Below are 11,763 nucleotides of genomic sequence, written 5' to 3'. Positions count from 1 at the left end.
CTCTGTGCCTCTGGAGGTACTGTATGGCTGTGAATCTGGATAATTTTTTGTAAGTCTCAATCAAAGACATAAATTTTCAAAACACATATTAGTCCGAGGCGGGCTTGAGGGCTCAAACGTACGCGAAATCTGAAAACCGCTCTCTAGTTCTTTCACTACTCAAAAATGATTCAGGACTTGTACTTATAGCGTATTTTGATATGTTCTCAGTACTTTACTCTAAATTTTTTTTTTTTTAAATTAAAAATAGCAGCAACATAAGACTCATGGTGAGCGGGGACTGGCTGAGCGTCCCCACAATCTTCAGAGCGTTCCTCTTCGAACTCACCTCAAGAAGAAGCAGGACGATTTTAGAGACAAAGTTCAAACTCGTTTGGAATTTTTGAAGCTGATAAATTTGATTAATAAAAATCAAAATTGTAGCAACTTGCGTACAGGAAAACCAAGGCATTTGGGAGTTTTGGGAAACTTGCCAGACTGACTTCAGATTCACTTTGTTAGATTTGTTAAATTACAAATCTACGTACCAAATTAAAATCTAAATAGTAATAGGTAAACAATAATTTCGGCATGGTCGACTCATATCGTGTACGCACCAAGCTGATTCATGTGTATATAAAAAGGGAAATATTTCTTGTAATCTTTCACGGTGCTCGTACTGCAGTAGTGCTTCTGCCGTTTATAAGTAAAGTCGGTTAGTGCGTTCTTGTTTCGTTAATCCCAATTTCCACTAAATATACTCATAATTTCCAACACACTTTTTGATGGATATTTTTTCGTCGTTAATGCACAACAGAATCGATTTGGGCTAAACACAAAAATTATTCCACACTATGCTGTTGGGGCGATTCAGTGAAACTCATAAGTTCCTTGAAAGATAATGTCCGATAATTACTCTATTGCTTTAAACTTGCTGCTGAAATGGTAGAAAAGTTTGAAAACGACGGTTGATTTTCACGTGGAAAATATACCCTTCAATTAACCAGACGCGATCGTTTGTGTGTGCACAATAATGCCCTTGTTCCATCTAACCATCAGTGTCTGAAAAATACAATAAAATCCGAAACGGAAAGCCTGCAATATTTTTTACGCATCACACACTTGAAGCAGAAACGCAGGGCACATGGTGGTCAAAAGCACAATACCACGTTGCCTTTCAAAAAGTACCCACGGTGTGAACACGATGAAATCCCGAGTAACAACGGCAACAATGCGCCTTTGTCGTCTCTAAACAAACGGGAATCGCCAGGACTACCGCGTCATGAATGACTCATGGCGCATCTAGTAGAGCCGCCATCTTAGGTTACTTCGCGTTCTTCAAATACTATGTCTGATTAGTTGTTTGAATTTGCACACAGAAAGTGCACCTGCTATATATATTATAAAGGAAATTGCTGGCAATCGAGAGAAGTAGCTGGGGCGCAAATTGACTATACTGGCGACCCACGAAAACACCCAAGAAATTCAAAACAATCCGTTTATTCGAACAAAATATATTAATACTGTGTGTCATCACTGCCCCTTATATACTCTCATAATATCACATTAAAAATACAAACTTCTAATAATTATTCTCAATTTGTTTATTATTAGCTCTTTGAAAATCTCAACTAAATGTTATCGAGAAAGAGTGTAAAGGGCCTCTGCCTAGAAGAAATTGACATCGCTACCTACTACCTGTAAGTATACAATATGTATGTAAGTGCCACTTTTATTGGGTATAAATTAGTGAGTGAGAGGTGTTGTGCAATTGCCTCACGGCATCTTGAATAGATACTTTGAGCAAAAAATGTCTTAAAGGTTTTATTGCGGAGACATATCTCTATAAAACTACGTGTGTAGACGTTTGAGCAACCGTTACATCTATTCTCTATATAAATATAAATTATTTACGTCTATCAAGTCGTAGTATCAACACTGGTGGTCTTCTCAAAAATTGACATCTAAACTGGGGAAAGGGGGTGCCGTAACTTTCCTCCACAACGATGTGTTGAAATGTAACTATTCCTACAGTACGTGGCTATTAATTGTATCACAAATTGGTTAAAATGCATATACAGGGTGATTATTAAACAAATAATAAAAATTCAAGAGGTTATTTCCTGGACGATTCTAAGAATTTTGTGTCCTTGAATAATTTTTAAAAAGCCTATTTGTCCGGTGAATCAGGGCACGAAAATTATTCACCTCTGCCAATATTTTATTATCAAATATTTCTTTTAAAGCTTCTCAATTTACAAAAATTTTTAAAAATTACTACCTCCAGCTAGAATACGAGAATCTAATCTTCCCTTCTTTGGCTAACTCTTTCAAAAAAACCAGGGTCATTTCTTATTAAGTCGCACTTTGCAATTAACCGATTTCTTAAATCTCCCTAATTTTTCATGAGAGCAATACAATATATTGACTTTGGACAGCCCCATAGAAAATAATCCAGGGGATTTAAGTCCCGGCATCTAACAGGCCATAAGTGAGATCCACTACGACCAATCCAGCAAATTTCGTATGTTACTCTTAAAAACTCACGAGCAACCACACTGTGTAACGTGTATAAACCGCACTGCGGTTCTTGTTGCCAATTGTACATCCTCCAGAAAATGAATGCAGCGTTTGTTCTAATTGCGATATACCTTGCTGGTTAGTGGTCCTCGTAAAAACACTTGTCTAATTAACCAGGCACCCATAATTCCCATCCAAACATTCAATGAGAATTAATGTTGAAAACGGTCTTCAAATACTTCGTGTGGATTTTCTTCAACCCATACATGACTATTGTAAAAATTCCTTTTGCTAGGCTGACAAAAAAAATCAACACCAATAGTTGAGTTAAACCAATGTGTACAAAAGCCATTGGCAGAATACATGGAGGAAAATCAACAAGCAGAAAGTGCCTGAACAAGTATATAGTATGAGTACAATAAATAAACCCTAAGAATATTCCAAACAGTCCTATTATAAAAGTTCCTGGACCTTCCACTTTCACGTCTAAGGAGTGTTGTGATCGGAACATTGTTAAGAGATAACAACCCAGTGTAGTACACCATATTTTTATTTTGACCACATTACTAATTTCGAAAATATCAAAGAATTAGTATAATCGAAAATTTTTCTCGCCCTGTACCGTTGAATCAAGGAGCCTTTTCAAGAATCATCAAAGGACCAAACATTCTTAGAATATTCCTGGGAATAACCCCTTGGATTTTTACCCTATGTTTAATAAACACCCTGTATAAATATGTGCAGAACGCTACACCGTGAGTCATGCCGGTGTAGACAACTCTACTGATACACTGGGGCCAGTAAAAAATTGCAGCAAAAGAAACGTGTACTTACTTACCCTGGAATCCACGTTTTGGCTCGTTCAGAAAGAAGTTTCGGACTGGAATTAACTTTCTTGCCAAAACGCTATTGACTGAGTTAAAATTGGAACTTTATCAAAAAGACATGCAATGGAAGAAATGTTATAGCCGGGGAAGCCCTTGCAACTTTGACAACGAGATTCCTCAGCGATTTCCACACTCAACTAAGACCGGCTCATTGGGTCGCTAATGCCCAAATCACGGTTCGGAGGACCGAGCCATTACAAGGCTTCCCGAGATATGAACGTTACAGCTTCAAAGAAACATGCACTAAACAGACATTTCCTCCAAAATCATCATCATCAACCTGCATTCCCTCTACTCAAACAGCATTCTATGTTTCATTGAGTGTAAAAATTAAGTCTTCCAAAAAACTTTTAAAAAATGGTCCTTAAAATTACGTTTTAAGGCTATCGAACTTAAAGTTATGAATACTCAAACGGTTCACAGAAGCTCCTGGCATTATATCAGGTTTTCTCTTATAAAGACAGAAAAGAAAACTCCACTTTCACTAACATTGCAAAAAAGAGGCTGAAGCAGCAAAACACCTGTTTTCAGGTGGGACTTGATGTTTCGAAAAACAAATTTCTTTCCTGTTTTTGTACAGGTTTGTGGTCTAAGCCTAAGACTGGAAAGTAACTCAACTGCCCAAGCCAACCAAAACGATACTTATTTCGAATCTTCCATGAACTTGGCCGGCGATCTAGTTACAAATCGCGATTGGTCGGCCACACTGATTTTCTCTTTCAACCTATTGAATTTGGTCTGCATCATCTTCAACTGAGTATTTAGAGATGAACTGAGTTGCTTTTGTAAATCTTGCACCTACAAGCGATAGAACATTCCAAAGCCAGCTAATCATTAATTAATCAAACTGATAAAAGGGCCTGTTTCAAGCGCTTCAAAAACTTGATAATACCTATTAAATTGTAAAGAGGAACACAGAAACCGAGCTTGAAATTATAGCCTAAACACATCTCAACTGCCCATGAACAACCAAAGATTCTAAAATTTTGATAAACTGGGTTTCTCAACAATTTCATTAAAATATCTGAGGTTTGGCCCAACATTGTCTAAAATCACGAAACTGACCAACAATATGTTTTTATTGCAACGTTTCCATGAGGAGAAAAATGACTAAAAATGATCAAAACTGCTAATTTCTAAAAACTCATAAACAACCGACAGTTTGTTAAATCAAAAATCAGCCCTTTTGCCACTTCCATAGGTTCTCCCCACAGGGTTCAAGATCTGCCATTGGTAACAGAACTTTCAGCACTATGCAAAAAAAATTATTATTCTCAATACCTATGCAAAGTCCTGTCAACTTTTGCCGACATCTTTGATAATTGTACAAACCGATCTCTTGAAAAATTTGGATCCTTTAATAAATTTAAATTGTCACTAGTGCTGATTTCTACTGATAATCTCTCAATATATGGTACTTACGACCCACTATTTATCATAAATACATTAACAGCAAAAAAATAAATAACTCTTGGATACAAACCTCCAAAATTTCTTTTCGTAAATTCTGGTAATTATCCTTCACCTCACTCACTGACTTCAGTAGATTATGCACCTCAACCTCCTGGCCATTTTCTGAAAATATCTCCAGTTCGATGTTTCCAACTTGCAGGGCTAAGGTATCTAGCCTGGCATCTGTGTCCTTCATCTGCATGTTAATTATCAACCCGTTAGAATTAAAAGGTTATTTAATATAGGGTTAAATTTATGAAGAACACAATACCCATAGAAACATTAAATCGGAGATTGTAAGTGCTTATGGCCAAGACTCTCATGGTGTAGTCTTAACAGTATTTGTATATGATACAATAAATTTACACCTACAACTAAGTATCCTTGAATTTTGGCCCTGGTTTATGTTGACACCAGAAAGAAAAATAAAGGAAAAAACCTTCATTAGAAGGAACATGAAAAGTCACAGGGTTAAAACCGAAGGCATAGAATAGTGGCAAATTGAGGTGAAAGATTTCAACAAATGAAGAACACTGAACAAACCCCTAGAGCCCCCATCTGTGGCAATGAATGACTGATATTAAGTTCCATTTGGGAATCCTGAATTAAAGCACCACCCTCGAAAGTACTTGTCCTACTTGAAACAGTCCTTGCTTCCGTAAAATTACATTACTTTCGAAGTGATTTACCTTATTTTCGATATCCTCCATTGCCTGCTCCATTTCTCTGGAATCTGGAAGATCCGAAACACTCTAAAACACTTATAAACAACAATTTTAGGCACTTTTACCCCCAATACCCCAAAATCAATCAATCAATAACAATAAACTTAACCTCATTTTATATTAAAAAAATTAATTTTGACACCAAGCATATGCAACCAGAGATACACTTGCCTGTATTATTAGTTTTCTAGTTAGTAGTAATAGTTTTGTCGTTAAGAACGATACAAAAAATCTAAATAGTATTTATCACTGATGTTTTATTTCATTATGAATTTTTCAAATTTACAAAATATTTTTGCTCGAAATTCTGCAGTGAAAAAATATGCAGAAAATGTGACTTTATATAGTCAAAAATCTCCTAGGGTAGAAAGTATTGCGCACAAAGAAAAAACAGAACAAAAGGGGGTGTAGCTCAGATGGTAGAGCGCTCGCTTAGCATGCGAGAGGTACCGGGATCGATACCCGGCACCTCCACTTTTTTTTTTCGATTATCATTTTATTAATATCCATCCAATCAGAAAGTCTCAATATCGAACAATATAATAAATACTGTTACAGGGAACTGTTTTTCCATATACAATAAGACAACTTTTTCAATTTTCGTTGCACTACAATCAACCAAACGCCCCTCCCCGTCTATGTAAAATTTGACAAAGTCGTTTGATTCATTCGATTATTGCAACGACAATAATATATTGATCAAATAACGTGCAACATGAAACCACCGAGCATTACTGGAGCGTACAACACTTAATTAAAAATTTCAATGGCCTGCCGGTCCCCGTATATTGATCAAACTCTAATGAGTCCGGCATGTGCGACCTGTGAGGCACGCGACAACCTTTGAAAGCCCTATTTATTTCTTTCTTTAATCGATACATGAATACTTATTACCAGACAGTGTTGCAGAAAGATAGTCTAGCTAATTCTGTTTTTGTCATAGTTACTCTAGATTTAAACAAAACTTTGGCAACATTACTCATTGTTTGATATCAGTTGTGAGGTCAATTAATTGCAAGACAGGTGAATAACTGAATCACGCCAGGTTGCCATATTTCATATTCTATTTAATTGGTTGGGGACTCAAGACCCGAGGATCGTATTAATTTTTGCCTTACTCGTAATAAAGATAAAGAGAAGCTTTCCGGTTATCATTTCCGATGGAGAAATTCTCCTAATGCGAGTACATTAGTAGACTTTGTCCACGGTATAATATCTAGTCGATGTTTTATTCGAGAAGGAAAATAAAAATATCCAATAAGGAAGATGATAAGGAAGCAACGGACTGAAAGAGATTAAAAAAGATTCGCGTTACATAGAAAGCACTATCATCGTCATGTGAAACATCTTCGGTTTTATCTATAAGCCGAGAGAGTGAAAGGTGTATATAATTTAATTCTAATCAGATCGTCATTTATTAAGAAGAAGACGTTGTAATCTACACAGTTGCACAGCTGGGATCACGAACCCACATAAAAAGCTTCGTTACGTGATACCATGAGCGGCGCCCCATACGCTGAGAATGAATAGAAGTTGCATCACGATGGTACCCGTTGATTACGGAAAGGTAATTAATATTCACGAAAAATCAATACCTTCTTTGATTGAGTGATTCTCGATTAGAACATGCATATCAAAAGATGATTTTGTACCATTCTAAGCACAATGGTCCAAACAACAGCTGATTTGCAGCTACGTCACTGGCCGCGTTTACACAAGGTCCTCAACCTGAAAGTGTTTACTTGCAGTGATGGATGCCACGAAAAAACTTAAGACAGTACCGTTAGAACCAATGGACAAATAGATACCTAGCTATGCAAGGTAAATTATTATTTACTAATCTTGTGATAGTTAAATATCATCCGCGAAGGTCTAACGGAGAAGAAATACTTTGAGGCCCGTTACGGAGGTTCTTCTTCCTTTTTATGAGGTTCGGTGCTGCGGTCTTTATCGTGAGGATAAGCCCATGGCATCGGGAGCTAGTGGGTGGTACCAAGTTTATTGGGTATAACAATGAAAGGAGTTCCACCCATTTAGCCTTGCTCCAGATGGCCGAGACTGTCGCCTCGCCCGATGATGAAATCTGACGCATTGCTCGCCGATTTGCATTATGCTTTCTTTGCATTGCTCGCCAAAGCTTTTACGCCTATAAAAATAACATAAAAAAAAAACATGTTATACTACGGATGTGCGTTGATAATTGAAATTCAAAAGGTGGTTTCAGAAAGTGAGCTCCTGTAAACAACTTCCTTCCCAACCGACACGCGTCAATCGGTATGGCAGGCACTGCAGCCTTGGCCTGACGAAAAAGTAGTATTTCATGCAGCATTGATTTCGTTATCCAATAAGTCACTTTTGCAATTCAGAAAACTGAGAATTTTTAATTAGCGCAGGAAACTGCGGGAGCCGAAAATTTCGCATTTTAGTTGGAATTCGGCAACGCTGCTCGTTTTTTACTAGCAGTCAATGTGAAGGACGTTGCGCGGTTGCTGCATGACGTGTTTTCCTGTGCTCTAGCTTAGCTCACCTTTTGCTAATAGACAATGCGCACAATAAGTCGAGGATTCTTCCTTCTCCCCTGCGTTCTCATAACTTATAGATGATTTAATTAGATACCTAAATATTAATGCGAGCCATAAAGCCGACACACCTCTGTTCTATGCCTATCCAATATCACCTCGATTTTGCCCCCCTGCTGGCCGGAGTTTAGTATTCTAAGAGGCCATTAGTAATCGAAAAAGCAATGTCGCGATATTCATTTGCCGCCCCGCGATCTGTCACATTCGCGTGACAGGTAGATTACAGGGTAACAAATGAACGTCGCAACGTTGCCTTTTAGCTTGCCAGCAATATACCAGATATCTGCACTAGATCCGCGGAGCAAAAAAAAACAGGTTACAGCTTCTAACCCTCAGTTTCTCCCAGCATCGCTTTTTTGCTTTCACTTAAACTACTATTATTTTCGTATTTTTTCCTCATCTACTTTCCTACAAAAACCCACTTTCCATGCAATACTAAACCGCAGTCACATCCGCCTAAACGTCAAGAAGAAACGAGCCCCTTTTTTAGAAAGTGTTTTATGGCGTGCAGTTTGCCATTTTGCATTCTTGCGAGATCATCGTTCCGAGAGGGATCCAAAGGTCAAGTCGTATTCGTTCAATTTCTCTGTGGGAAGACAAATGACGGTAAAGATTGGATTACATAACGAGGAAAGGAATTTCTATTGTTCGCATTAAATACCTACACGTTAGGTTTATGTGGCACTCTTGACAATATCTAATCATTATTGCAATGTGGTGCCACAGCATAAAGGCAAACAGCGTTGGTCGTTGCATTGCTCAAAATTTCGCAATTACGTTATGAATGTTGTGTAATCAACGGCCGATGAGAGGAGAAAATATTTGCATTAATTTAAAAAATCAACCTACTAATTTAGGCATTTTTAATTGGCAACATCGCGCGAGATTTTCAGCGTCCACTGTGATGTCACCTATCCATAAAGTGATTGCCGAACTTGACGCCGTTGCCACATTACATACATATGGGAAGTTTTTCATGATCCACGTAAATGATTCCAACATTGTTGTGTGTAAAATAAAAATGGCAACCTAGCGACGTTGATCTGTCACCCTGTCGTGCGTTTCAAAAGTTGATGACAGTTCGTCTGATGTCTGCTGACGGTGTTTATTAATAAACGAGCGTAGGGGGGCTGCGCGTTTGATTAACAAGTTCAGTCCACTAATGGCGACAGTTTGGTCAACTTCTGATCATCACATTTTCGCCGCTATTTGCAATAGATTTTGCTTCATATTCCGCTCTCCGGTTCGGTCAACTGCCTACTCATTCAGCTCAATCCCGACTGGTTTTTACCAATTTCCTTCTTCGCAGATTTATCTCTGAGCCATTAAATTTAACGTCATATAGTCCTTGATCTTCGGAGAAACGCGGCAACGCTCAACAAAAAAAACCGCTACTCCGAGATGATCTAAAGAGCGAGAGCGAGTCGTTACGTCCAACTTCCTCAAATCGGTCACCACCTCTTTTAAGTAACTCAGGGGGTGGAGATGGCGAGTTAAGTGTACGTCTGTCTTAAGCAACTCAGACCGTATCGGTCAACTAGCAAATCAGTTCGAACATAAATGTCAAGGTGGTCCGTACGACCAGGTACCATCGACCAGCAGACTTTATTGCACGTTTACGTATCGGACTCGAGGATGTAATATTGACGGATTTTTATCCACGTTTAATACGAAATTCTGACGTCGTCGGAATTACCCCGGTTCAGAATTGGCTTGCTGAAGACTCAGATAGCAGGGTTTTGATGGATTGATCCCGTGTCAAGCGGCGCAAAATTTCAGTTCTAATTGGGTCTTCAATGCGGATTAATTACTCGCGTAATCGACGGCAATTAACGGCTTACTTTAGATTAATTTGTTGAAATAATTTTATTTATGTATGTCTGCTCTGATGGGAAGCGGTCTTGCCATAGGCAACCGTGGTTTCCAAGAAAAGCTCTCTCCCAGCTGCAGTTTCCTATACCGTTTGAGTCTAGACGTCAATAATAGACGATGAGAATCAGCCCATTCCCTTCGCACGCACCAAACAAAACCCATTGTGACCAGAACCATCGCAAAATAAACGCGCTTGTCAATGGTTTATTTAAATATTAGTTCCGTCTAACGTTTTTTATTCTATTAACAGTATTTCTACATTAGACACAATTAACGGAAAGGATGATGCAAAATTAATTCTGGTAATTTGTTCATAAAATTGTCGATTTGTTGATGGCAAAGGACGTAGAAAACGTGCGTTTATTTATAAATTAGCTTCAAGGTTAATTTATATATTATTAACAAATTGGATGATTTCATACGCATAGATTTCGGATGATTAAATAATAATATTAATAAAATATTATGTTTATATAGCTGCCCCGTTATGACTGATCGGGAAAATTTAGCCTAATTTGTCCAACCAAGCAAATATGTTTATACGTGTTCCACGCACTTGAAGGAAATTATAATAAAAATTAATGGTGATATTGCCTAAAACGAGTTTTCGTAAATAAGTACCTGATACAGGGTGAGCAAGGACATCAACATACTAGACAAAGACGAGGAGAATATAGAAAGTTAAATTAAAAAAATATATGTCCCCCTTTGGAGCGCAAAAATGACGAATTCGGGTTAGTTCAGGTTAGTTAGGGGCTAAAGACCTATATCCGTGCCTCCATGTGACGACCCCTGGATTTCCCCTCCCCCGTGCCCGAGTAACGAATCCCTGTTCCGCCTCATGGCGTACCGGGGAGGAAAGATAAAGTTTAGTCGGTCGGTGGTCCTGGAGAAAAGCTCCAACCGTGGGTGTGCAACCGAGATCGCCATTGAGCCAAGCCTATACGGAAAAATCTCTAATCTCTTTAAAAAAAAAAAAAGAGTTAGTTCAGGTTTTAGCCGTTATGTTCCAAAGGGCCGCTAATGAACTGCGCAATGGACTACGTCCCTACAAAAGGTTAAGCTACAGGACGTCCGATGACTGGAAGAGGGACTCCTTCGGGAGCAATCGGGAAAAAGATCATTTAAAACTTATGTCCTGGCGACAAATCCCTCCGGGTCGAGGCATATTATAAAAAGATCGAATTATAGCTTACCCGAGGCCAACTCGCTCTGGCCGTAAGCTCAGGTCCCTTTCATCAAGGCTTCCGTGCTAACGCCAATGAGACATAATTTTCGTGGAATAGTGAGAAAAGGATCCCGAGAGCCTTTCTGGTCTCTGAACATCGTTACTCCTATCCGGTGACCCGTAAGGGACCTCGTCGGAGAGGCCCTGTCCAGCCAGGACCCGTGAAGCGTCCTCATATTTAGACCCTTGAACGAGCGATCAAGGGTTATTTTGCAATTTTTTCGGAACGAATTTTGCTAAAATGGCCCGTTCAGGCTTATAGTGTCGGCAGAGTGAAAAGTAATAGTGTCGCTTCATTCTCTTGTCCGCAAAAAAGGGAAAATTCGACAAAAATCGTTTTATGTTCTCTGATCAGTTCGTGCCGGAATCACATCAATTTTTGACCCTGATACACCCAGTACAGGCAAAATGTGGAAAAACCATTTACCGCCTGGAAAACTTAGATAACAACGTTCAAGTGTGTTTAAAAAACAAGCGACTATCAGGAATAACTGAAGATCGCCAGCTCTTAAACAGTGGAG

General features: G+C 38.6%; 1 protein-coding gene and 1 non-coding gene across 2 annotated transcripts; one reads left to right on the top strand and one right to left on the bottom strand.

Moving 5' to 3' along the window:
• Positions 1–1,463: 1,463 nt before the first annotated feature.
• LOC136342650 (uncharacterized) lies at positions 1,464–5,684 on the bottom strand. Its single transcript, XM_066288670.1, has 3 exons — positions 5,528–5,684; positions 4,870–5,034; positions 1,464–4,184 (listed from the first exon to the last, which is right to left on the bottom strand). The coding sequence occupies exons 1-3, from the start codon at positions 5,558–5,560 to the stop codon at positions 4,029–4,031; spliced, it is 354 nt and encodes a 117-aa protein (XP_066144767.1). The 5' UTR covers positions 5,561–5,684; the 3' UTR covers positions 1,464–4,028.
• Positions 5,685–5,964: 280 nt separating this feature from the next.
• Positions 5,965–6,037, top strand: TRNAA-AGC (transfer RNA alanine (anticodon AGC)). The gene has a single exon. It is a non-coding gene; the product is annotated as a tRNA-Ala (tRNA).
• The last annotated feature ends 5,726 nt before the right edge of the window (positions 6,038–11,763 follow it).

Source organism: Euwallacea fornicatus, chromosome 12 (assembly GCF_040115645.1).
Source record: "Euwallacea fornicatus isolate EFF26 chromosome 12, ASM4011564v1, whole genome shotgun sequence".
In the NCBI taxonomy this organism is placed as follows: Eukaryota; Metazoa; Arthropoda; class Insecta; order Coleoptera; family Curculionidae; genus Euwallacea; species Euwallacea fornicatus.
This window is presented reverse-complemented; position numbering and strand designations above follow the sequence as displayed.